This window comes from Ursus maritimus, unplaced genomic scaffold (genome assembly GCF_017311325.1).
Source record: "Ursus maritimus isolate PB19 unplaced genomic scaffold, ASM1731132v1 scaffold_21, whole genome shotgun sequence".
NCBI lineage: Eukaryota > Metazoa > Chordata > Mammalia > Carnivora > Ursidae > Ursus > Ursus maritimus.
The window spans coordinates 16,985,331-17,012,920 of NW_024424564.1; the positions used below are offsets into that span (position 1 = coordinate 16,985,331).

Consider the following 27,590-nt stretch of genomic DNA (forward strand, 5'->3'; position numbering starts at 1 on the left):
ATTTAGCGAAATTTTCTAGACTGTAAGCAGCTACTTTTCAGTTTGAATTATTTTATTTGCCCTCTGCATGACACAAAAATTTCCATACACAGTTTTATTTTATTTTTCTTTTTTAAATTGAGGTATAATTGACATATAACATTATATTAATTTCAGATGTACAGCATAATGATTTGATAAATAAGTCTGATAACAAACATGGTCACGAATTTTTTTTTTTCTTGTGATGAGAACTTTTAAGATGTGTCTTGGCAACTTTCAAGTGTGCAACAGAGTATTACTAATAGTCACAGTGCTGTTCATTGTATCCCCATGACTTATTATTTTATAAGTTTGTACTTTTTGACTCCCTTCACCGATTTTGCACACACACCACCCTCAGCCTTTGGCAACCATCAGTCTATTCTCTGTTTCTATGAGTTTGGTTTTGTTTATTTGTTTAGATTCCATATATAAGTAAGATTGTATGGTTTTTGTCTTTATCTTTCTAATTTATTTCACTTAGGATAATGCCCTCAAAGTCCATCCCTGTTGTTACAAATGGCAAGATTTCCTTTTTTATTGCTGAATAATATTCTGTGTGTACACACACACACACACACACACACACACACACACACATACCTCATTTTCTTTATCCATTCATCCATCGATGGACGCTTAGGTTGTTTCCATGTCTTGGCTGTTGTAAATAATGCTGCAGTGAACATGGCGGTGCATGTATCTTTTCGAGTTAGAGTGGGTTTTTCTGTTTGTTCCTTTTTTAATTTTTTGAGCATTTGTGGGGTTTTTTTAAAATAAATACCCAGAATTGGAATTGCTGGATGATATGGTAGTGCCATCTTTAATTTTTTTGAGGATTTCGTACTGTTTTCCTAGTGGCTGCACCAATTTACCCTCCCACCAGTCGTGCACAAGGGTTCCTTTTCTCCACATCCTCACCAACACCTGTTATTTTTTGTCTTTTTGGTAATAGCTATCCTAGCAGGTGTGAGGTGCTATCTCATTGTGAGTTTGATTTGCATTTCCTTGAAGATCAGTGATATTGGGCATCTTTTCATCTATGTGTTGGCCATCTGTATATCTTCGGGAAAATGTCTATTCAGATCTTCTGCCCATTTTCTAATTGAAATTCTTTTTGAGTTGTATGAGTTCTTTGTATACTTTGGATATTAATCCCTTTTGGATATGTGATCTGCACAGATTCTTTCCCATTCAGTAGGTTGTCTTTTCATTTTGTTGATGATTTCTTTTGCTGTATGGAAGCTTTCTATTTTGATATAGTCTCACTTGTTTATTTTGCATTTGTTGCCTTTGCTTTTGGTGTCATATTAAAAATTTCACCACCAAAACCCATGTCAAGGACCTTTACCACATGTTTTCTTCTAGCAGCTCTATGGTTTCGAATCTTGCATTCAACTCTTGAATCCATTTTGAATTAATTTTTGCATGTGGTTCAGAATAATGGTCCAGTTTCATTTTTTTGCACTTGGCTGACCAGTTTTCCCAACACCTTTTATCAAAGAGATTGTCCTATTCATATATATGTATATATATTTAAATATATAGATCTAATCTTACATTTAGTTTGATGCTGAGAAGAAATAGTTTCCTAATTATATGAAATATTTAAAACTTTTGAATTTTACTCAAGCTACTTGTCTACTACCTTCAAGCCTTTGTAATGCTATTAATTATTGCATGCTTCTGGAAAGCATACAAACTTTTAAATAAAAGCAAAAATAAAGGAGTCTGTTGGGTAGTTTTGAGAATTCTCCCATGGGTACAATTATTATATAAAGTGAAAAACTGTGACTGCTTTTCCAGAGGTGTTCTTGAAGTCCTAAAATTCCCTGAACTTATCCTTGACATATCTTTTCTTCAATTGTTACTTTTAGATATGTTGCCAGCTTCATGCTATTTGTAATTATTTTGTGTTTTACTTTCTCAATTTTGGATATAGTTTGTCTCCTTGCCAAAGAGCCACCCATTAAGGAAAGGTTTTATCAAAAATTACATGAGACACAGGAATGAAAGAAATGCAGATTTGAATAACTTTAAAATATTGTGTAACCCATTAAATTAGCAAAAGAGAAAAGAAAAATTAGTGTTGGCAGACCTGTGAAGAAACACGAATGCATATGTATTTTGTAGAGTTATAAACAGGTTATTTCTGGCAAGTAACCTGAGTTTTTAAGTTTAGAAAAATTATATTTAACACCAAAATTATATTAAACTCATATATTAAATTATTGTACTAATAGACTTTTTCTTTTTCTTTTTGTTGGGGGGGTGTTTTAGCCATGGATGTGTAAGGAATATTATAGACTTCTTTGAATTTCGATGCTGTGGCCTCTTTCGTCCTGTTATCGTGGACTGGACCAGGCAGTATACAATAGAATATGACCAAATATCAGGATCTGGGTACCAGCTCGTGTAGCAACATCTTTATCCTATGAAGCATATTGCTGAGTGGTGCCTGAAAATTGTGTCTGTCCGTGTCTCTCTCACACTCGAATCCACATTTTTTGAACAATAGCATGCTATATGTAGGGCTAACAGTGAATTTTACAGTCTTTTTTTCAACACTTTTATTAACAAAAGTAAACATGGACAGAGCACACTGCCACTTCTGGGAAGAATAAAGATCATAAAAGAAATTTAATGGTTCTTAATGTGGGAATTCACAGCATACTCAACTTTTTGCTTTTGTTCTCATAACATTTTTCATTAATAAAGAATGAACTTATTCTGTTGATAGACATGGTATACTGATCAGAAATGTTCGATTCTAGCTAAAACTAAATTTATGGTATACAGCTAAATTTTATGATGCAATCTACTATGACTATTGCATTTAATTCCAGGAGAGTTGTCTTAAATTGATTCAGGCTAGTAGTATGTACATTTTAGAATGTACATGTAAATACTGTGATAAAAATCATGTGGTTTTATTAGGGATCTACTGTAATATGTCTTCAAGGGCACAAGAAATAATGTTCACAAAAATATGTGCTAACAATATTTTAATTGCCATCAGCTGTTGCAATGCTGATATATTTCTAGTTCAGTGAAATAATTTGTAGTAACCTTGCTCTGAGGTTTTATGGTCTGATAATAAAGCACTTGCATGAGTATAGTAAGTCATGTTATTTTGTTCAAACTTAAAAGCCCTACTAAGTGCATGATACACCTCATAGAATGTATACTAGCACATACTATCCAGTAAAGCATAAATTATAATTTAATTTGATGGCAAACAGTCCAATTTTTAAGAGTTGAGGTAATTTCAAGGCAGAACAAATAAGTTAATGCAAAATTCTCAGTAATAGAGATAAGTGGATATACTTCTAGAATTCTGAGCTACAAAATAAACTGTAGACAAAATAATGGAATTTAGCTAAAGATGGAGCATGATCTCTGTACATATAGCACATGTGAATAAAAGAAAAGCTAATGGTATATTCTGGTTTTTAAAAAGTGACCTATCAGAAAGAACTTAATCCTCAAGATTATTTCAATTTTCCCAATATTGAATGTTTTAAAATTTGTTAATGCTGTCTGAAACAATTTCAGAAGGATTTTCTTCTTGTTAAATGTGATGCACTGATCAATTTTTGTTGCAGCATTTCCATACTCTCACGGTGAACTATTAGTCACTGCTTCCATAAATATTGTTTACAGAGTGAGACTTGGTTTAGTCCTCTTAAGTGCTGTAGCAAACTGTGGTTCGAGCAACCTGTGGCAAACCTGTGAGAGGGAATGGGCTCGGGGGAGGGTGGGAAAAGGGTGGTCAGACTGCTGACAGATCCTAGACCAGTGTAAAGATTGTGTATCTGTATATAAATAATTTATCAAATAGTTTTCTCTTTGTGTCTCTATGTGTTAGTGTATTTAAAGCTGCTCATTTCATTTTATCCAACCAAAAAGAAAAGGGAGATAACTAATGAGCTTCTAGTGATGTTCAATATTGCTGTTAATAGGCATTATACCCTGCAAGTTCACTGCATGTCTGATGCTTGGTAAAATTAGTATTCTCTGTAAAATGCAGATTACAGGTATTAAAGCAATCTAGTGGTATACACGCCCCTTGCCTTAGTAAGAGGAGCAGTGAAAATGTATATAGTTGATGTTCAGTATTTCCAAGTACCATTTTTATATAGTAGTTTCTTTGACCATAAGTCACACATCAAAAAGATTACCTTTAGTGTATTTGAGTGTTTTAATATTAGAAAATTGGCATATGTACTTTATTTTTGAAAAGGGAAAGATGGGTGTGGGGTGGCAATAGAATTGTGCCATTTTGTCATAGAATGTAAAAAATTGGTTAACTTTACAAATGTCTCTGCTAGTTTTGACTACTAATTGGGGGAAATTTTAGATAATTTTTAAATTCAAAGTTATTTATAAAAGGCTAGAATTTGTTTTAATTTTTTGTATTTTGAGCCACTTCACGTGAAGACTCAGTTGCAATTTTTATTGAATACATTTTTATTAATAGTCGAATACAATGGTGGTATTCTCAAGAGTTTGGATAAGAGTGTTGTTACCATGTTCTTTCTTTGTGGTACAATATTCTTTTCAGTGCAAAAGAGATGTCTTTCAGTTAAATGGAAAAAATACTTTAGCTCTGTAAGTACATGAACATATTAGCAAGGTTAATGCTTTAGTACTAACCATCTCACAGTACCGGTGAAATCTATAACTTAGAGATGGTCAGATGGTCAGGAGCCAACTATGCAGCAGTGTACTGTACCGTCTGTTTACTTATTTTGTTAAGTCGTGTGTGTGGAACCAGCTTAACCCAGTTCTAAAGTTGTGTATGAAGGTGACCCTTTTGGGAATAGTTCATATCAGCTTAATTGGATACTTTTAGCAAATAGGAACTTACTTCTCAGCCCTGAACATGAATTACTTATTTGGAGGTTTTTTTTTTTTTCCTCATATTTTTTGTTGTTCCCAGGAGTTTATTTGAAATATTAATAGGCATAAAACAGCATCATTATACTTAAGCTGTGGGTATTTTTATTTTATATTTTCTTTATTTATAACTGTGCCAAGTATTATTTTGCTACTTACTGTGTTACTCTGTGGAAAGAAAACCTGTAAAGTGTTTAATAAATTAGCTCTCCTTACATAAATTAAATCTGTCAAAATTTTGTAAAATATTAATCAGAATAAATATTGACTCTTAAGTGTGTGCTTGTTTGTTATTTCTCTCAGTTCACTCCAAGAAATTGATGAAACACTGGTAGTGGTACCTGTGATATGAAAAGATTATTCTGTGTATTTATATCTGGGTCAGGACTAGAAATTAGCAAAAGTAAAGGGTGGTGGTAGCATTCTTTGAAAATATCCAGTTCTGCATGTATGTTATGTACGTGTGTGTAATTAATACTTTTTAAATAAAAGGAATAAATTTTTCTTTTAAGAATTTTGGATTCCATAGAGTAATTAGTATGCTCAGGGATTGTATGAATCTCCAAGTTTTAAATATAGTAAGTGTCTAAAGACACTGCGGTAAAATTTTGGAAAGGGAAACCTACCAAACATTGATCTCAGTTACTTCAAAAGCTGTGCATGACAACTTCTTTATTGGGGAATTTAAAAAGCAAAATTTGTGAAGGAACTCTTTCCTGCCTGTTCACAGGATTGTTTATGGTTTAATTGAGAACCCAGTGGTTTTAATATTTTCAGATTGGACTGATACTCATTTCATAATTAGTTTATGATCTTTAAAGTGATGCCTCCAGAGCTGTATAGAACTCAAGTAACAATATTTTGAACAAGTGTGAAAATGAAGCAAATTCTACAGCAAGCCATCAGTTTTCATTGCAGGTGCTTTTCTCCTCATCATTTGAGTCTCCCCCAGCCCTTTCCGGTTTGGTAGATTGTACTATGATAAGGATATCTGGTTCTAAGAGTTTATAGAGATAACTGGAAACAAGTGATACATGTTAGGACAAGAAGTCTTAGCTTCTTGTCAAAAAGTAAATTTTCAGTTCCATAAAGTTGTTGGTATAAGAGTTATTTATTAAATGTCTTTACGTGATATATAAAATAGAAAAGTCTGTCATTCCAAGTGGAATATTCAGAATGTTCCTTGATCTAGGTCAGCTAGATAACAGACTCCAGGAAACCAGATGTGCCTTTTAGAAAACCTTTTGCCTTTGGAGTATGAATTTTTTGCTCAGGTAAATTTTATAAGAATACCTATCATCATTTATTTGGATTGAAAAATACTTTTTAATAGACAGCAGTGTTTCTAGTACTCGGAAAGAGGGACTGTTTCCATTCAAAGCATCAGAAAGCCTCATTGCTGCTGGGGCTGCTTGGATCTGTAGGTTTACAGTTTTCATCAGATTTGGGAATTTTTCAGTCATTATGTCTTCAAATATTTTTCCCCCCCCCCCCCCAAGTGCGCTTTTAGGAAACTCCAGTTACACATATATTAGGCCACTTGGGATTGACCTACAGCTCACTGATCAGTTCATCTTTTAAATTCTTTTCCCCCAGTGTTTAGATGGGATCATTTTTATGTCTTTAAATTCACTGAAGTTTTTTCATTTATATTGTTTAGTCTGTTGTCAATACCATTCAGTGTATTTTTCATCTCTGACATTATAGTCTTCACCTACAGTGTTTGAGACCATTTTTTATATCTTCTGTATCTCTACTTTTTTGGAGATATGGAATAAACTTACAATGAACTTTTAATATCCTTACCTGCCAATTTTCACATCTAGGTCACGTTCAGTTGGTTTTGATCTTTCTTCATTATTATGGATTGTATTTTCCTGCTTCTTGGCATGACTAGTAATTTTTGATTAGATGCCAGACACTATGAACTGGGTGCTGGATGTTTTTGTGTTCCTACAAAAAGTGTAGAGCTTTTTTCTGGGATGGAGTTATTTAGAAGCTTCAATCCTTTCAGGTTTTATTGCTAAGCAAGATTTGTTAGGCAGGACCAGAGCAGTGTTCATTTTGGATTAATGATTCCCGATTGCTGAGGCAAGCAATATCTGTGTGTTCCATCTAAAGCCCCATGAATCGTGTTTGCCCATCTCACTGGTGGGAATGAATAGGCACTATTCCCAGCTCCATATGAGCACCAGACTTTGTTATAAGCTTTTCAGTTGGTTTTTTTCTCTGGTCTTGGATAGTTACTTTACATGTATGCACTATCAGTACTCAGCTGAAGACTTGCAAAGTGGGGGTTGGGTCGTGGTTTGCATGTTCGTGGAGTTTTCTGTGCAGCTCTCTCCAGTCCCTTGAACTCTAATTGCCTTGGTCCCTCTGGACTCAGCTCAGTCTCAGACTTGGAGTGCCTTCCAGCCCCACCTGTGTTCTCCCTCTTTGCACTCCAGCTCCAGCCTAGAAACTCCCAAAGCAGTTAGCTTTGCTAATCCCAAGACTGATCTCATTTTCCCCATAACTCTTTTTTGTTACCTGTTGTCGAGTGCCTGAAAACAATATTTTTTTCATACAACTTGTGGTTTTGGTTGTTTCAAGTGAGAGGGTAAATCTGGTCCCTGTTGTTTTCACTTTGGTTTAAGTAGAAGTCTGAGTTAATACATTTTTTAAAATTTTGTTTTAATTTCTAACATGGACAATATTGGTAGATGTAATTGGTCATAAGCAAAAGCTCCTTGGGGTCCTTAGTAATTTAAGAATATAAAAGCATCCTGAGATAAAAAAGTTTGAGAACCAGTGGTCCAAACCAACATTTCCCAGTGCTTAAGATGTTAGTGGCCCCATGGACAACTAATTTGGTATAAGGCTCTCAAGTTAAAGCAGACTTCTCAACCACAGGCTCGCAAAGCCTTCAATATGCTAGTGTGTGACGTGTGTGTATGACATATGTGTGTGACATATATATATATATATATATATGACTTTATGAGATACATATATATGTGTATATACATGTATCAATATGGATTGATAGCAATACTTGCTAAACTCAACTGATCTTGAAGACTTTTTGGAACTAAAGTTGCCAGCAGTCCTCCTCAAATATACCAAACCAGCACAAGAGACTAAAAACATCCCAAATGGGTCATTTTAAAAGTAAAAGTATATATTTCAATACAGCACTTTAATATCACATTTGGATTATTTTGAGGCTACCTATTGACTTACATCCAGATGTTGAAAGTGATTCATCACTTTTAGAGTCAGAACAGTCTACCCAAAGCCAAATTCCCTTTTCTGCCCTGGAACCACTGGTAACTAATTTTATAATCTGGAGGTGTTTTGTCATGGCTCCCAGTTTAAGAATAATTTAAATATGAGTGAATGTCTCAGTTGTTTATTGGGTAGATATCAAATTACTAAGCACCTGGCATTTAGAGTGTTTTCCTCTTAGGTAACTATGCGTATCTCCAATTTTGGAAACTTGGTAGGTATGGGAAATGGTTCTGGGTGGGGAACAGTTTAATATATGCATTTTGGTTATCTATAGCTACCTAGTCAACCACTCAAAAATTTAGTGGCTTAAAACATATTTTTGTTCACAAATCTCTAGTTTGGTCAGGACTCAACAAGAATAGTATACTTTGTTCCACTTGGTGTCAGCTGGAATGGTTCAGAAACTGGGGACTGGAATAACCTGAAGGCTTGCTCACTTACATTGGTTGATACTGGCTGATGGTAGAGATCTCAGCCAAAGCTATGGCCAAAATATCTACATGTAGCCTCTTCATGTAGTTTGGGCTTCCTCAAAGCATGGTGGCTGAGTTCCAAAGAGTAAGCATCTAAAGGGAAAGAGGCAGGCAGAAGCTGTACTGTCTTTTCTAACCTAGTCTTGCCCATCATATTGTCCTAAGTTAAAAATGGGTCACTAGAGTTGGCCTTTCTTCAGAGGGAGGGAGGGAATTAGTCTTCATATTTTGATGGGAATGTCCAAGAATCTGCGGGCAGGTTTTAAAACTACCACATGGAGAATTAGAAGTTACTCCGTAACTCTTCTTCAGTTCAGCCTTATCTCCATTTATTGCTGATTAACTTCCCCAGTCTGCTTAACAAAAAGGCCTTCCCCTCTGCCGCAGTGGAACTTGCCTTATAAGACAAATGTGTGAGATGCTCAAAGCTATGATACATGGATTCTTTCACTTAGTACATCCTCAAGATTGACTTTCCACTGTTTCTGCTTATGTTTTTGATGTCCTACATAGCACACCCCCTGTAGCTTTTCAAAATAAGCAATATAGTATGTTAAAATAGGCTTTGGAAAAGATTCAAATGGGCTCATTGATCATGCTGGTTCAGTTTTACCAATACACGTTTACAGACCAATTTCACACCATACCCCTGAAAAATAAAAGATTGGATTGAGTCTTTGATAAAGAACTAAAAGTTTCTGGGGAAATAATGAAAATATTGTGTATACATAACATACTCCTTTATCTGAGCCAGCTAAATGTGCCAGGACAATGCAACATTCTTTGCAACTTATGCAGGATTGAAATGTTTGAGAAAAGCACTTCAGTTTCCAGGATTTATAAGATACCATCTATCAGGTCAGAATGGAGTCTTAAAAAAATCATACCAAGCCTCAGATTCTAAAGTTGTCCATAGGTAGCTGTTTGTAACAATCTATCTTTAGATTTAGATGAATCAAGAGTTTCTCAGTGTTTGGTTTAACAGTGTGCTCACCACCCTGGGTCATTGTGCCTTTCTGAGGAGCTTGATGACCAGAACTTAGAAGGGCTTCTGTGGCCCCACTTCTAGAGAGTTTGCTTCTGCTTCTGTAGGGTCTAGGAGTCCACCTTTTAATACTTCCAGGTGATTCTAATGCAGGTTGTCTAGGAGCCATGCCTTAAAGAGTGAGCAGAGCAGGCAGGCAGGCGGAGATGCTGCTGAATCCCATCTCTGAAGAGCTAGAACCCGTTGCCTAGCAATCCTCAAACTTGAGGCATACTTGCCAGGTTAAAAGAGATCTTTTCCAACAGCCATAATGTAGACATTAGCGTAGTAAGTCAACTGTGTAATGGGGTGGACTCTCTTTAACCACTAACATGCAGGTAGGGACCTAAGTGACTCTCCACTAGCGGAAATCACAGCAGCTTCTCCAAAAGGTTAATTGAAAGACACTGAACAACCAAATCAAGCTGAAATTTTATTTAAAATGTAAAAGAAACAATTCTGGAAAATGCTGATGAATGAAGCAAAAGGATACAGTGCTCTCTTCCTGCTAGTCAGCCAGCCAGCATATCCATGTACAGGACGACAGACAGTACTTAAGTGCTGGCAGAATTTCACAGTTTAGTGTTGGATTATCTGTGCCTAGATGATGTAGAGATTCTCAGTGTGTGATCTTGGTTCTGGGTTTACACCTTTACTGAGCATGAACAAGGGCTCCTGCTCCTTGGCCATAGCCAAATCCCTTGGGCCCAAAGTTCTTTGCATAGCATCCTATGAAAGGAAAGGGAGAATTAGTGGAAGACCATTAAGCTTTGCTAGCATTGCTTAAGACCCACGAAAGGGCAAACACTTGTAAGTTAAAAAAAAAGTCTGCCATGCCCAAAAGAGTTCAACTTATTTAAGATCTAAAATGAGCAATGTAGGGGTGCCTGGGTAGCTTAGTTGGGTAAGCGGCTGCTTTTGGCTCAGGTCATGTTCTCGGTCCTGAGATCGAGCCCCAGGTCAGGCTCCCTGTCCAGTGGGGAGTCCGCTTCTCCTTCTCCCTCTGCTCCTCCCCCTGCTTGTGCTCTCTCGCTCACTCAAATAAATAAAATCTTTAAAATAAAATAATTAAAATGAGCGATGTAATAAATATAGCTGTAAAGGCAAGTCCAAACATTCTGATTCCACAGTATTCAGCTCATGGTTCCATTTGAGTTACAAGCATAAAAGTCAGGCGGGCAAGTGACATATTTGTCTATTACCTTCATGTATTCATATGCTTTGCTGAAAACATAAATTTGAAAGAAGACTCTTTATAGTGAGGGGTTTTTGTCTTATTTGTTGGGGAGTTTAAAATGACCAGAACTTAACTTTATTGTATCATCTCAAATTGTTCCGTGGTTCTCTGTTCTTTGTAAGCATCTCTAGATCCTTTATTTTTAAATTCGCTAGTGGCAATCCCACCTTTCCCTGTTGTCAGAGTTTTTGTTTTTTTTTAATGCTGGTGACATTTCCTTAGCCAGTGACCAGTGTGGGATATTCAGATGGACAGTAATAACAGAAATTAATTTTACCTTTACAATAGATTTCACCCTCTTTCTCAGTCAGAGTTGTCGATTCAAGACTCTTCCCACACTTGGCACACCGGAAACAGTTTTTGTGCCAGGGCTGGAAGAGACAATTAAGTTTGAGAGTCGGTTTCTTGCAGTATAGGTTAGACGCTGCAGCAAGTGGCTCGCAAAGATCAAGCCGACTCGAGCTCCTGACTGCTGTGGTTCAACTCCAACAAAAAGCCTGCAACTGGACCTCCCCATACCTACATTCTTGGTCACCTCCAAAAGGGCCGAGTTCAAACTTCATTCACAGAGGACACGGGCTGGGAGCCATACCACGCAAGGGCTGTTTCCCCAAGAGCGGTCTCAGCCCTTGCCGCAAGCACAGCGTGCTCCTTTAAAGACTGCCTCTTTGATGGCTGAGAACAGTTGCAGCTCAGAGAGGTGAAGTGGTCAAGTAACTTTCTCAAATGCACACAACAATGAGCATTGGGTATCCTGATCCTGGTTTCCCGCTACCTGGAATAACCCGCAGAGTCCAGGTGTGTTAACAACCTGTAGGTGCACGCCTTATGAAAACAAGTTTCTTTCGAACATAGATGTGATCTGTCAGGTAACGGCATCACTTCAAAAAGTTAATGATTCAGATGGCGATCTGACTAAGAAAAATGTGAATCCAAGGCATTTATTTATTTCTATAAAAGAGTACCTGAAGGGGATGGGAAGGGGACAAGGGAGAAAGGGAACGGAGGGGTCATTCACGGCTACTAACTCAAGATAGCACTTTACCTTTCCAGCTCCAATTATCTTCTCAGCAGCATACACGGAATCCCCACATCTGGAACACTTCTCAGCACCTCCGTATTTCTGAGCAAATTTAGAAGTGTTTGGATTTGTTGTAGGTCTGTGAGGTTGAGCACTTGTAAAAAGGGGGGAAAAGGTAGGCAAGATTTACCAAAGGCCCCTTCTAGGCCCACAAGGCAGTTGCATAAGGAAGCTGGGATTTAACTGCTAAACTGTCCCACAGCTGGTGGCCTTCACTGAACTACTTACAGGGCAAAGAAAGAACTGAATCTCAGGTGCTGGCCAGCTGCTACTTTAACCTATTTATGGGCTCAATACTGCCCCCAAAAGAGAGATGAGGCCCCAAGCTTAAATGTCTGAGTCTAAAATCAGAATTCATTGAATCTCCAGTGCTTGCCTGTCCACTAAACAATTATGCTTTGCTTTATAAAAACCTACATTGGACGTATTTTTACCCCACATTCATATTATTGTTCATATTACCACTGGAATCACAGCTAGTTTTTTTTTACTTTATTAGAGTTTGAAAAAATCACTGTTAACCCAAGCAGTTAAACGTTTCTGCAAATAGTCAGTGGACTTAGGTAATCATCAAGAAAGTTAAGCATGATTTACAGATTAATTTCCTAATATATCTTAAGTAGGGGAAAGTGTGAGCAAACTGCTTTCTTCATGGAAAATATTTTAGAAAGTTTTCCTATTACCGTACGATGTTTACTTTTTCTCTGGATAGTGTTCTTTTTGTCACTTATTTATAAGTCACTGGGTAAAACTCTGTTTTCCTTGCCTTCTGTAATGTTTTCCTCCTTCAAGATGTAGGTGTAGCTACTCTGCAGAACACTGTTGTGGGCTCTGAGATTTAAAGGCCCCTCTCAAACCTTACAGGTCAGTTGAGTAGATAAGGGGACAACAGCTCAGCAAAAGATACAAGTGTCCCATTTTTCCTAGTGAAAAAACAGGGTTTTTTTCCTTCCTGATTATAGTTTAAGTTACATACATATTTAAAATAAAATGTTAATTTAGAAATACTGCCTTTTCAGCAGACAATGTATTCAAACTCTTCACCTGTATCTTCCATTTGTTCATCTTCACTGTACCCATGTCTGGGCCATCTTACGGTTTGCTACACCTGAGGGGTGTAGTGAGGGGTTTCATATACAGCATTCTTTGAATCATGTTTGCTATGGCCAATGGAAATTTTATTCTATCCAACAAATACCAGTATATGACTGACTCACAGTATTGGTGTTTCCAATTGTCCCTAATGTATGCATTTTTTTTTAAAATCTCTACAACCTACTGTATATACTTCTTTTTAAGAGTGATCTTTAAAAGCTATTCACAATGATATCCAACATTTGGAGTTAGGAGTTTCCCTGGAAAAATTTCCAACATATTATGTTAATAAGAACTTAATAGAGATCCTCTCCCACCTCCCTGCTAATGACATCACAGGGTATGGATAATTGTTTAACCTCATGAAAGATAAAGACATAGGGGCTCAGCTGTTACATAACTTGTTGGAGAGCTAGAGAAATAGTAAATGGGTGAGTCTGAACTGAAAAAAAGCAGTTCTGCCTCAACGAAATGTTCCTGCCCACACAACGCTGCCTCCCCAGGAGATCACTGTGAAGATATATGGTCCCCATGTTATCATTACCATGTCCCACAGGGTGCTCCAGACCACAGATGCCCCCAGAATTCAGTCACTAAGAGAGGCTTCTGGAAAAGGAAGTCTCTATATCTGGTCCTAGTATGTGGCCAGGCTAAGATGGGGAATAGGCAAGGACACAGACTGACAGGCCCGCATAGAGGGCTTGTCAGTTATTGGAGAAGGTGGAGAAGCAAGAGGAGGGTCCACTGGTCTTGATGACTTTCAAACTACAGCCACAATCACTGACTGACTTTTGGGATTATGGATCAATTTGGTTTCGTTTGGAGGAAGGTATATATAGATACATGTGTTTTGAAAGATTTGAAATAAAATCTTAGAAAACAAGAATGGATTTTAACAAGCTGGAAAAGGAGGGCAGAACAAGAACAATGAACTTCAACAAAGACCAAGGTAAGCTGGGTTCCCACAAGTGATGGCATGCAGCGTTGAATGAGTCAGCCCTTGTACAGCTGGTGCACAAGGCACCATGGCTCAGAAACTCTGAGAAACTTTGGGGAAAAAACCCAAGAACAGACAGGTGGGCCTCAATGCAGTGGAAAGAGCACAGGTATGGGAGCCAAATGGACATGGAGTCAAATCCTGGCTATGTCACTTACCTGTGTGACCTGAGCCTTTCTGTCCTGTCTATAAAATACAAAGTATCTAAACTCAGAGTTACTGTAAGGATTATATAAAATGAACATAAATGTTCAGCAGACAATAGACACAAGTTTTTTCAGGCATACCATAATGTACTGTGTTTAAGATCACATAGCATAATAAAAAATTATTATTAAAAAAAAAGATTTGGAGTTACACTAGGTTAATTTCCAGGCTCCAGGATTAACTAGCAATGTGACGGTAGGCAAATCACTTCATTTTCATTATCTAAATTTGTTGAGTGAGATGGGAAACCCTACCCTGTTGGGTTGTTGTGAGGATTATATGAGGTAACGTGTTAATATTGCCTACTGGCCAGCTCACGGCATGATTAACGGTCTTGTCCGACAAAAGGCGATCTTATTGGAATATTACACCAGTTTTGGCCTCTTCAGTATAAAATGGATGTGAAAAATGTGAAGGGAATTATTGGGCCAAAATAGGAATTAAGAGGAAATTACAAAGGAAAAAATTATGTAGCCTGAACATGAAATACTAAGTGAAGTTGAACAGAGTTAGCACCTTGCTATTTTGGTCCTGGAACCTTTAAAATTTAATACTAATCTTTCAATCAAAAACAGGAAATAATTTCCATTTTTAAGTAAGAATATATACGTTAGAGAAAAGTCATTGCTTGGTGAAAGATTCTTCCATGGAAGGAGTGACTGAGGACTTTTCACTGACTGCTTAATTGAACCTGAGAAATGCATCTCATAAGTCAGCTACTACATTTCTGTATCATTTGATTTCGTGACATCTGGTCTCCAAAACGCTGTGAGATGGAAGTAGATGTAAACCATGTACTTTTGAGAACATGACTCCCTGATACACCAGAGAATGCTACAAAATCAAGGCTAGAAATCACTGCAATGATCAATAAGAATTTTTTTTAGGTCCCAAACTGTACATTTCAAGCTTAAAGAATAGTCACTCATTTATACTAGAAAATTGGAGAAGTTTTGTGTGCTTATTTTAAGCTAAACATCTGTTCTGTCCCAGACTCCTGTTCACCAAGCAATATTGTCATGACTCCTCTCTGAAGGTAACAAACGGGGTCCTAACTCACCTCTCTGGCTTGATGCCCAGCCTCTCACCCCGGTCCATGTTGAGTGTGCCAGCGCCCTGCCCGTAACCGTAGCCTTTGGGCCCATACTTCTTTCCATAGCAGGATTTGCAGTAGATCTCCTCATCATGAATTGCCACTGTTGTGCTATCTAAATTTTTCCTGCAAACCACTGGGGGGGAATAAGTTAGACCTTTAGAAACACGCCAGAGATGCCTTTTTCCTTAGAACAATGGTGGCCCTGACACATGGTCTACAAATGGTAAAGGCATAGGCTCTCTCACATTCCTTTTTCTCCTGCGGTTTCCCAAACGCCAGGGATGGCATCTGGACTGGGTCAGCTACAGCTGAGGACGATTTGCCTTTCTCCATGGATAGGATCGTTGTTTCAGAAACATATCAGAACTTTAACATCCGGAAGCCTCAAACTTTTCTATAGGCTTGGCCTCTCTAACAGAAGGGAGAGAAGTTTCAGAGATGGCTATAATTACATGAACAAAAGGAACACAATTAACACTTTGCTCCCAACACTCGACACAATCTTTTCTACCTCTTCTTCTCAGTACTGTGAAATCACAACCTAACAAAGAACAAAAGGGTAGCTGAGTGCCTTGTGGGAGTTGGCTCTGCAGCCCTCCTCCCCTAAACAGCACCCCCTGGAATAAAAATGGCTTTAAATACAGAATTGTAGTTTTCATCACGAGTCTAGAAGGAAAAAAGTGTTATTCTTTCATCTCACCACTGGCTTCTCCGGCAGTGATGAGTATGTCTGAAAATCGTAAAGTGGTTTCAAGTCTGCATTTGTGTTTTCTTCTGTCCCCAATGAGAATGCATTCTTTCTTGATGGTTTTCTTGCCACAAGACATTTCCACGTATCCCACTTCATAAAACTGCCAAATGTCATCATGTTTTACCCAGACATTATTTCACTTTCTAAAACTTCACTTAAGCTTGAGAAAAAAGGAAACTGTGAGGGAACCTGCTGGTAGCACAGCTGGGCAGCTGGAGATCCAAGATTAGTAGACAAGGGGATTGTTTCCCTCCTATTTCAAAGGGTTGGGGGGAAAAATGCAAGGAGGAAGAAAGGAAGGACAGAAAGAGAGGGTCAGGGAAAGGTGACTAGCTGCATAAAACAGTTAAAATCACAAAGTTTCTGGTAAGACTACCATCTTCTCTGGTAGAACAGAATGGTGGCGTCATCTACTCTGGAACCTTGCTGTTGAGGCTCAAGACTGAAATACATTTGCTGGAAGGCCCCGTTCACCCAAAACCATACATTGCTGGAGAACAAACACCCTTCACAGAATACGTAAAAATACAAAAACTGTTTCAAAGACCACATATCTATTACCCAAAGCAAGTTCATGAAAACTTTAATATTGTCCTTCCTTCCCTCCGTTCTCATGTCTCTTCTCTACAGTAAAATTCTCCTAGGTTTGCAAACTGCTCTGAATTATATCCTTAAAAGGCTTTAAGTCAGCAGAGACCAATACTCGGAAGTCGTAGTAAAATTGCCAGTAAAGAAGTTGACATTAAGTCAACAGTGAATTTATTATGGTGGAGAGACTATCATGGCCTAACGTAGACAAAGCTAAGAACAATTTCTAAAGTATCTGTATTTCTTCTTTGTTCACATACTCTTGGTTTCAAACTTGCTGAAAAACAGATTCCTTAAAAAAAAAAAGTAACTTTTAAGAGAAGAAATCCTTAAACTGGATCTGAGAAATGGTAGCTATTATGGGGGTATACACAGTAAACATATATTTTTATTCTTTGTAACTGCGACTTTCTGTTGTCTGTTTCTAGTTGCCTGCAAAACAGCTACACTATAAAAAGGTACTGATAAGTTGAAGGCTGGTGCCTAGAGGGAATAGGACAACTAACCAAACTTAATATGTGCAGTTTCTAGCAATAATTCTCACTGTACAGGACTAGAGCTATGTCTGCACGTTCGGGTGGGTTCCTCACGTTAACAAATCCCTCATCAAAGAAAATTTTGTCCTTTGAGTCAGAAGATGATTAACGAAGAACTTTCTGAAGCGGCTTCTGTCCTGCTTGCAACTGAAGACTTAGTTGTCACCAGAGGGGCACGCAGGGGGAGGGGGCCTGTGTCTCTGTCAGCCAAGTACTGTCTTTGGAGCCAACAGGTGTGTTTCATGTCCTACTTCCTGTTCTATCAGATACTGATAATTTCCCATCTAAAAATAGTAATAATTCCCAACTTGCCTTGATGGGATTTTCATACCCTACGCTCCTTTCCCTCAATTAGGACGTCAATAACCAGAAAAAACTCCGAATTTTCACTACCAGAGAAGAGAGGAATTTCACTTCTAGACATTTGATCTCAACGAATCGTGTGCCAAGAAGCAAGCAAGGAAGTTTCAAAGAGAAGGGGCCGCGCCAGGAGGAGAAAGCTGGAGTGGGTGCGGAGCAACCTGCCCCTCAAACATGGAGCCCAGCCCCTACTACGTGCCAGAAAGCGTGCCCGGTGCGGGCTAAAGACGACACTGAGCTCGTCGTAAAGCAAGGGAGACAGACGTGAGAACACGTAAAACGCAGTGAAGGCCCAGTGATGGCGAAGAGCGACGGGGACACAGCAAGGCCACGTGCAGCGCGTCACCCCTGCCGTCCTTGCCGCCGCGCCGAGCCTTCACGCTGTGCGGGACAGACCGGGAGACCCGCGGATGCTTCTGTGAGCGTGTTTGTTAACATCACCACAGTGCCTGTCCTTGAATAGGTAAATGGAGGCTTTTTACGACACACGGGCTCTGTCGGGGGCCGCGCCCAGGAGCTACTTACTGCACAGAAAGCAGCAGCGGTGGAAGCTTCTCCCGTCACACTGCACCTCTTCCGCGTGGTACACGGTCCTCCCACAGGCCCCGCACTTGTTGCCACCTCCCCACACGGGCATTCTGAAGGAACAAAGCATTCGTGAGAATGTGCCCACACCCCACAGACGCCTGAGCAGCTCCCGGCGGGCTGTGGAAGCCCCGCCGCCAGCCACAGATTCGGTTTCTTTACCAACTGCTCTAACCACACCTGGAAAGGCCGCCTGTCTCCGAAATCGCCCCTCTGACTGCAGCTCTTTCATCTGCACACTCGGGCTTGCCGGGCACAAGCCGTTTCCTGCAGGACAAAGGAGCCGCATTCAGAACGGCACAGGTCCCCAGGCACGACACAGCCGATGCCCCCAGCGTCCCGGGAGTTAAGAAAGGAGTGTGCGAGTGGGAAGGCCAACACTGGCGTCCCCCCACCCCCATCTGAATGATGGGCTCCGAAAACTCCGCTGAAGGATACACACTTGGGGAGAGGTTTTTATTACACGTTGAACTCATGGTAACACCACCGGATTCTTAACATATACCATACACAAGCTGTGACACTTCGGAGGGAGGAAGGAAGAACCCGTGTCACGTCTGTCTGCTGGAGTTGTGCACGACGACGGCATCAGCAGTCGTGTCCGGCCGCCGCGCTGTAACCACGACAAACACCCCTCCGGATGGCTGTGATTTAGGTTTCCGTGCGTCACTAAGCCCCAGGTCCCCAGCCCAGCCGGGACTTGTTCGCCCCTCTTTGACAGGCTTGTCAGTCCACACAGAAGGCGCGACCCAGCCCCCTCCCCGGCGAAGGGAACTGTCTGTCCAGTCCCTCTGAGCGGCCACCTCGGAGGGAGAGGGCGAAGTTTAAACCCTGCCGTCCTGCTGGGATGTGGGGCCAACCCGTTCTAATCTCCGTCCTCAACGAACCTGCCCACCCGGCCGCTGTTTACACCGCCCCCGTGGGGACGGCCAGCACAGTGGGCTGCCTCGGCAGTACAGAAAGTTGTCCTTCAAGGACCGTGTGTTTTGTCTGCCCTGCCCTGAGTAGTGGAAGAATTCCTTTCTTCCACACCATCATTTTCAGACTTCTCTTCTGTGAGGGGTACTTGCTGCCCGGGGTGGGGAGTGTCCTTGGATGAGATGTGTGCCTCTCCAGGAAACAGGCGGATGAGACACAGAGACCTCCTTCCTAACTGAGCGCGGCTAGCGAAACAAGGGAAAGGGAGGGCTGCTCCGCAGTCCACTGAAGAATCTTCAGTCCTTAAAAAGGAAGGTGGTAAAATCCCATCCTCCTGCCCATCCTACAGCGTTTAAATGATCCAGAACCCAAAGACTTCCTGAACACTGAGATGAGGCCTTTCTAAAAGCAAGTTGTACCGAATCAGTCATCGTGCTGGGCACATTTCTGGCATACGGCATTCTCTTGACCCTCTTCTGGTCACACCTTCCCCCAGATTTTCTCCGGGGAAGCAACCATCTCTTTCTTGGTCCATGCGGTTTAGAGAAGTATTTATTAAAATGTTGTCTCCCTGTGAAGGTCCACCGTGCCTGGTACCAATTCAAGATGAAATTCAGGTGAGAATTTAAAAACTTTAAACAGTTTTATGCCCCAACAATCAAGAGCATAATCAGTGGACTCATCTTGTTGAACAGCAATAGAACAGAGAATTAATCCGTACTTGGAAATTAAAACAAAACAAAAAATGGTCCTCTACCAGTTGGTTTGAGAAACACTTGTTTAAAGGGTATTGACTCTACCCTCTACTCAAGGCCTGGGCATGTGACTTGGTCACAGCAATTAGGTCACTGCGGTCCCCACTCCCCATCACAGTGATTGATGAGGGAAGGGACACATGACCCTAAGGCAGGTCAATGAAAGTTGAAACCCGGGGCTTTGGTTCAGGACTGTGTGAATGCAGGGGTGTCTAGCTGTCTAGCCATTGTAAGAAAAGAACTTAAGAATGAAGCTAGCCAGAAGAAGAGGTGGAGAGACTAGGTTTAGACTCTTTTCAGCTGTGTCTTATTTTATCCTGAGCGCTATGTGAGCCAATAAATTGCCTTTTTGAGTCATTTGGAGATGGAACTCCTTCCCTTGAAACAAACACATACGAAGGGGCCTGACTGTTACCACTAAACTGTTGGTCTCAGCTCGCAAAAAACCTACTTGCTTATTCAGACAGGACCAAGGTAATTCCAAGGGTCCACCAACGTCACAGGCTACTGTGAAGGCATCCATAGAAGATCAATAGCTAGCAACACAGAATAAATCTGTAAGCTTTCCTTTAGTAGTTGCACAAATCTGTTATTCCCTTCCCTGGAGACAGGTGCTCCATTGTTTAACTCCACAGTGAAATTTGAGCCTGACTGTAAAACCTCAGCCACAAAGCCCTGGCTCCAACGGCCTTCCACTGGCCTGAGTCTGGAGCGCAATTAGTAATATTGACTTTGCCCCACGGCTCCAAAGTTACCAGAGTTCTGGAATGCTCACAGGTGCCACAGACATCTGCTGGAAGTACCCTCGTGATTCCATAGGAAACCTAACACCAAATCCAGGCCCGTAGGTAATGACCTTACAATTACTTAAAATTGGATCCCAAGCATCAACAGCCCAGGTGGCTTTTGAAATACTTTGTGATTGTCAAGGCATTTCTCATCATATTAGAAAGTGTACTATTTAATATCAGCGTGTGTTTTACATTTCACACCTATTTACTTCGGTGCTATCACCAATAAGGAACCAGATTTTTATCAAGACTAATGCCCTCTTGGGTTATCTTTGAATAGCATTTAAAAGCATATATTTCAAAAACAAACTCATCACATTATGGTTATTCTCTATTAAAGAGCAGCTTGGATTTTTAAAAAGGGAAGATCTTTCCTTTCTTTATGTAATTCACAGTTACTTAAATTCACTTCTTGTAAGTCAAGGCTGATTTCTATTGCCCATGCCACACCAGCCAAATGAGTCACTTTTCAGGAAATACCCATCAAAGTGCTACAACATTCAGCCTTCTGTGTTAAAAGCCTTTTCCCCTCTAGGGTGGGGACCACATCTCTGTCTTCCCCATATAATCTGCCAGAGTACTTGGCACATGTCAAAATAACTTCTATTGTTTTAAGGAATTCTTCCGTTTTCAACCTGTCTGTACAATTCCCAGTCCGATCTTATGCTGATCAAGACAAAGGTAGCACTGGTCTATTCTCTTAGTCACATTTTTGGATTCTAAGTAAAATTTCCAAGTCATTAGCTTTTTAAAAGTTCCATCCAGTTTCAAGGCTTTCCTGAGGATTTCTGAATAAGCCTCTCTGTGGTCCAAGCAAACGGTATAATAGAGCATCCTCACAAAGCTTCAGCTGGAGTTATGCTTTATTTTTTATGTTGGATACTGAGTAGTTGGGTGTTCCTTATGGTATTCTCTATTTAGTGTGTCTGAAATATTTCAGAATGGAAAAAGAGAGGGAGGGGGAAGGAAAGGAGGGAGGAAGGAAGGTTGGTTTGGGTAGATCTGCGTTAACATCACTGTCAAAATGGTTGTGCAACCTTGGGCTTAGTTTTCTCATCTGTAAAATAGGGAAAGGTAGTTCTCTCTACCCAACGGACATATTGTGAAGATAAAAGAAGGCAGTAACCGTGAGCTTGAAAACAGAGGGGGCCTTCCATACTGTCCATCCTGCTGTAAGTACTCCGGTAAGGAAACCCATTATAGAAAAGCCTAGCACAGAGCAACAAACAGGGTAAAGAAAAAACTTAGCTAATTAGTCACTCATAAACCTTCTCTGGGGACATTAAAACACACTGCCAGTATAACGATAGTTCCATTTGTGGTGCCTAAGAAATGAAGTTCAAATTTACACTTTTAGGGTGAACCCCAATGGACGGTTCCTGATTTTGGCAGGAGGAAGTGTGATGATCTTCCATCTCTGTCACTCTTGGCATGGCTATGCACAGAAAAAACTCTGAAGCTTTGTGGTTCCTACAAGCCTTTGGCTGCACTACTCCACAACAGCTGCCATTAATCACAGCAGACTGGATCTGCACCGAGCAATCTGGGCTGCATGCCTTTCCCCGATCCCGTGCATTAATTTACAGAATGGTGAGAGGAGAAACGAAATCTCACTTTACACATATCGCGCGAAAGAGGCCAAACACAGGCTTATTCTCTGTTTCTCCGTCTGTTCTTTGTTTTTCGATGTCTGAAAGAGTTCTAACACTAGGATTTATCCACTGTGTTAGGTGAAAAGGCTTGGTTTACTCTGAACACCTATATGCAATTTCTCTTTGCTGCTTCTCCCCAGGCAAAGACACCACCCCAAATTTCATAAGACTCACCCCTAGAGAAAATTACTATCGTCTAAATCTGAGTCACCTTGTGGTAAAGCTACCTCATTCTCTAGATAACCACCAGGAGCCGCAGAACGACCACACAGACGGTTCTCACACCACCTGTTCTGCATGTAGCATCTTATTTTAGAATCTAAGTGTCTTGAATCCGCGAGTCTAGAGTCTACATGTCGCCACTTGCAGTTTAAGTTTTTTTGCTCCGATACTGGAGGCTTGGAGTGAATCTGTCTATAAACCTAGATTCTAAATACTTCCAGAAGCTTTGACATTTTATTACTACATACAGGGTGTTGTTATTACCCTAGAATCTGGCTAGAATCCAATTTCCTGAAAGGGAGATTTATTATAATCCAGTTTCATCTTGAGACACATCAAGACGGGTTGCTAGTGAAAGAATATGTAAATTAGTACCATTGTCCCAAATTACAATGATTTTTAACAGAATTTGAAAGTTGTAGTTAATTGGAAATTAAGCTTTACTCAATGCCCATTCTAAAAATATTTCCTTCTACTTAACCAAACTACCTGGTTAGTCTACTTCCCTTATCTAAGTGAATACCACTGAACCACGGATAGACTTCATGTCTTAGTGATCAGCTCCATGTTCCATTTGGCTCCTTCTACCAATGCCAAATCTTCAAGACAGCTCAGCCTGTTAATTAAGGGTGAATTAAGAGCATGGATTTTGGAGTCAACACAGTCAACACAGTCTCATTTCCTTCATATGTAAAATGAGGATAAATGTGCTTTTCTTATAGAGTTGTTAAGAGAATGAGACGAAAGCATGCTTATAGGATGCCTCCTCCATGTCTAATGAGATACTCAATATACTCAAGGTCAAGTGTTTTGCTTTCAATCCTCATCTCCCACTCATCTCATATGGCCCTTCCTTCATGATGCCCCTAATCGCTCCCCATCCGGGCAACTGACTTTCTGCCCTCCCTTATCCAGCTAAATCCTACCTTCTTTTCTGTATTGCAAGTAATTCTTCTACGGTAGGGGCAGCTAATACACACTGTACAATGTTTTCCTGTCTGAAGATTTCACATAAGTGTATTCATTCAGCATTTTATAAGCCATATCCTGGGTTAGGAACTTAGGCTAAAATGACTGGTTATAAGGAAGGGAGCAGGGAGCTCTGCTTTGGTGGTAGAACGATGGAAACAAATAAGGGCACTACGACAGAATCTATGACATAGAGGCATGTAGAAGGAGATTTGGAATGTCTGCAGGGTCTACTTGTACATGGATGGCAGAAACCGTTTCATCTTGTAGAGTTACTGATAGTGGGCTCCTGGAACCATGTTTGAAAAGATTCTGAAGTTCCGTCAAGATTCTGCATCAAAGGTGGCTGTGATTACGAATGTCTGCCACGGAAACCGTAGTGCACGTTGCAGCTTTGAGACATTCCTGGTGTAAGAGAAAGAGTGTGGAACTTAGATAGAAGGTTGAAAGTCAGTTAGCGACTCTGCGATCTTGGCCAAGTTCCTTAACCTCAACTTCCTCTGCTGTACCTTGGAAGCAGATGACAACCACGGTCATCGGGTGGCTGGAGGACTTAAGGAGAGAACATGTGTGAAGTACCTGGCAGAGAGCCTGTACTCCACAAACACCGGCTTCCTTTTCCTTCAGCAGCACTGCGGGGCCTGAATCTGGCTACCAGAAGCTCAGGTGTTAGGTGACCTGCTGAGGTCACGACCTCTGAACATGCAAATCCAGGCTCAACTCACTCCTGGTGACTCCACAACCACAAGCTGTCCCCCAAACTCCCACATCTGATGAATGGTTGAGACCATCTCAGATCACCTGAGAATAATCAATCCTCGAGTTACTGAATTACTGCCTTCCTCTCTGACCAGTCTTCACCGATTCAGCTCCCAGGAAGTGAGTGTCTTCTATGGGCCTTTCTCACACCCAAACTGCTACTCTGCTGCTGCCCTAAGAATCCCTCCTTCTCTCCAGTAAGTTCTCCTGTGTTCACCTCAGCCTCACCATTAATTACTAATTCTATATCCTGTTTCTGCTCTTGTCTTCAACGTGGGGTACAGCAAAATCCTTGACACGGATTTGGATACTTCCTGCCAAATCACATATTGCAATTAGAATGCAACCCGGCTATAAATTTGGTCACCATGACCCCCAGCATCTGCCACAGCAACCCACAATCTGTGCAAACTGCAAGATATTTAATTATTCAAACAATTTAATATTTGTGTGATTTTTACATGGAGTCAGACAGAGATTTATATGCCAAGACTACTGCTTATTTGCCAAATGATCTGATGCTGGTTATTTGATCTGCTAGTTTTCTCATTTTAAAAATGAAGATAATACTTATTTATATCATAAACTAGTTCTGAGATTAAACAATATATGGAAAGCATTTAGAATAGTGCTTGCCACATAGTAGGTAATAATAATTACAAATACTTATATAAAGTTTACTATATGTATTGCTTAAGTAGTTTACTTATACTAACTTATTTAACCCTCATAACAACGAAGGGAGACGTTATCACTATACCCATTTTATGGGTAGAGAAACTGAGGTATAGAGACATCAAGTGCCTTGTAACTATGAAACCAAACAAAATTACCAATTCAATTTAAAAATCAACACCAACAAAAGTCAAATAAGCTATAGAGTTTGTTTCACTGATGTTTTGCTACAACTACTGTTGGCAACACAAATATAGGACTGACTTCTCTGGTCTGGCACAGGTTCTTTTCAAATTGGGCATTTCTTGTACTATGTGAGGATTTGAATCTCTCTTCACTTATCTCTTTCAAAAGTACTGTGAAGCCACCATGAAACCTTCTTTCCTATAGTGAACCAGGAAGCTATTTGGCCCTAATATATTTATTACATAGCATCTGTCCTCTTTTTATTAGTGAAGGACAATTAGTAGTACTGTTGGCACGAGATAGTGAACAAAAAAGCAAGGAACCTGATATCCTCTGCAAATGATTCACAGTGTACTTCTGTTGGGTCTTCCCCTTGACTTACACCAAAACTTAAAATTTTTAACCATCAGAATTTGTGTCAGGTTCCACCACAATCTAGTCTGAGAAAACTCCCAAGTCAGGGTTCTTAAACTGGGACCACAGATCCCTTGAAATACTGGGGACTGGTGTACTTGGTACCACAGACTTTATTTTATGCACTTAAAAATATTTGGAAAAGGGGTTCAGACGTTTCACCAGAGGGCCAGAAGGGTTCACCACATAAAAACAGTTAAGAATCACCATGCTGGGTAATGAAGGCCCCAGGGGAGTCTAGAGATTCCCCACCCAATAGAAACCCAGGGATGCCATGCAAATACCAGCCCAGGAAATGACACAGTGCCTGGAGGAAACGTGTGAAAATCTGCAAAGGGAAGAAACCTGCCATCCAGGCAAGGCCAGGAGTTATGTTCAGTTGGCTTTCACTGAGAGCCATTTCCCCATATATTCAACAAAGTTCACAATAGTGTCTAATGACAAGGAATCTCTCCCTGGCTGAGCTGTGCTTTGTTCAAGGATCAAGATCAACGTGCTTTATGACAACCCTGGTGTACATGCGATTACAGCCATTTTATAAGATGAAGCAACAGAGACCAGAGAGTAAAGTAACTTGCCCAAGGTCATCAAACCAATGGGTGCTGGGGCTGGCAGGTGACCTGGGGACTGGTCCGTCCTGCCCTTTTCACCAGGCCATGACTCCTCACCTCTAGGAGGCTTGCTCTCCCCAGTTCATTTGATTTGCCCCATTCTTGGCAGAGAAGAAAAATTAGAGGCCCATATCTCAATGGCCATTTAGTGACAATGTTGAGGCTGGAGCTAGGCTTCTAAAGCTCCTCATTTATTGCCATTCCCTCTGTGCTATGCCACCATTCTTGCTGTTTTAGTATAAAATACAATTTCCCCAAATCCAAGTTATTTGGCAATTTCATCAGACCTCCAATGAGTATTGCTTTCATTACAGTATTTAGCATATCAATATTTGTATCAATCATTATTTGAACACATTTGGAGGAATTCATTAAAAATTTATGATCGAAAACTTAGATCAAATCTGCTAATATTATCTACTGCCTGAGTCCAAAGAAATATTTGTCCCCCACAATCGCAGTCTTACTCCTTCCTTTCTTTATTTAATTAACCAATACTGGCTCTGGTCCAACTGCGTTCAAGGCACCCAGGCAAGTACTATGAGTCTCAAAGACTGATGAGATGCAGATCCTGTCCTTGTAATTTCACTCTAAAAGAGTAAAGAAAAACTAGAATCCAGAGTAGAAAGAACACTGAGAAATACTGATCAAGTACCAGCAGCAGTCAACCTGAGAACAATAACCGGGGATAGTCAGGGTGGACCAGGGTGGACTTCAGAAAATCAGTTACAGTTTGGTATGCAGTTTTGAAATCATTTGATTCATTTTTAGAATCCATCGCCCATCTCTTTCCTGAAAAATCTGAGTCAAATTATAGCCAAATTTGTGGTTGTCCTATTTGAATTCTTGGCATTTCATAAGTAGAGCTTCAAAACAGGTTAATTAGAAAAGGACTAAAGAGACCTCTTTTACTGCCTGAGTTTAAAAAACTCCCCAAATTAAAAGATTCTCTATATTGAAAGCACATATAAAGTGAAAATGTGCTTAGTCTGCAGACTGCAAATAAAACAGGTTAAACATTTTGGGTAACTATTTAAACAAATATCCTTCAACAAACGTCCGGGCTTGGGGAAGGGGGTTGGAAGGTTGAGCGTCTTTCGGCTTAGAAACCCCCTCCCCCCAGGGGCTGCCTACGTGGAGCTTTGGAACTCAGGATGTGATTTTCAGGACCTGTTGCAGAATTTCACAACCAAGCATTCTTGCTTTCCTGTTTGTACCTGAATATAGAAAGTTCCGGAAAAAGCTGGGAGTGATCGACCTGATGTTTCACGGCTGTTCTTCAGCATATAAGGTTCAGTGCTTGGTGGGCAGAGACCACCAAACAATGGGGATGCCAGAAGCTCTGTACCACAGCAGCGGAAGGATTCTGGGCTCAGCGGGATGTGGAAGCCCCCACCTCGCTCCCAAGACTCCCAAAT

At 40.3% G+C, this 27,590-nt stretch overlaps 2 protein-coding genes across 4 annotated transcripts in view; one reads left to right on the forward strand and one right to left on the reverse strand.

Moving 5' to 3' along the window:
* The window catches only part of ZDHHC17 (zinc finger DHHC-type palmitoyltransferase 17), an 85,468-nt gene extending 82,699 nt beyond the window's left edge, over nt 1-2,769 (forward strand). For both annotated transcript variants that reach the window (XM_008684327.2, XM_008684328.2), the window contains one exon: nt 2,302-2,769. In XM_008684327.2, coding sequence (XP_008682549.2) covers nt 2,302-2,440 — 139 coding nt within the window. In that variant the 3' untranslated portion in view covers nt 2,441-2,769. The remainder of the gene's footprint in view (nt 1-2,301) is intronic.
* Nucleotides 2,770-10,107: 7,338 nt separating this feature from the next.
* Nucleotides 10,108-27,590, reverse strand: part of CSRP2 (cysteine and glycine rich protein 2) — an 18,086-nt gene continuing 603 nt past the window's right edge. Inside the window, exons 2-7 of one of the 2 annotated variants that reach the window (XM_008684330.2) lie at nt 18,401-18,487; nt 18,161-18,273; nt 15,365-15,533; nt 11,970-12,099; nt 11,202-11,295; nt 10,108-10,416 (exon numbers count right to left, since the gene is read on the reverse strand). In XM_008684330.2, the coding sequence (XP_008682552.1) occupies nt 10,340-10,416; nt 11,202-11,295; nt 11,970-12,099; nt 15,365-15,533; nt 18,161-18,272 (582 nt within the window). In that variant the 5' untranslated portion in view covers nt 18,273; nt 18,401-18,487 and the 3' untranslated portion in view covers nt 10,108-10,339. The remainder of the gene's footprint in view (nt 10,417-11,201; nt 11,296-11,969; nt 12,100-15,364; nt 15,534-18,160; nt 18,274-18,400; nt 18,488-27,590) is intronic. The other variant, XM_008684329.1, reaches the window with a different exon arrangement.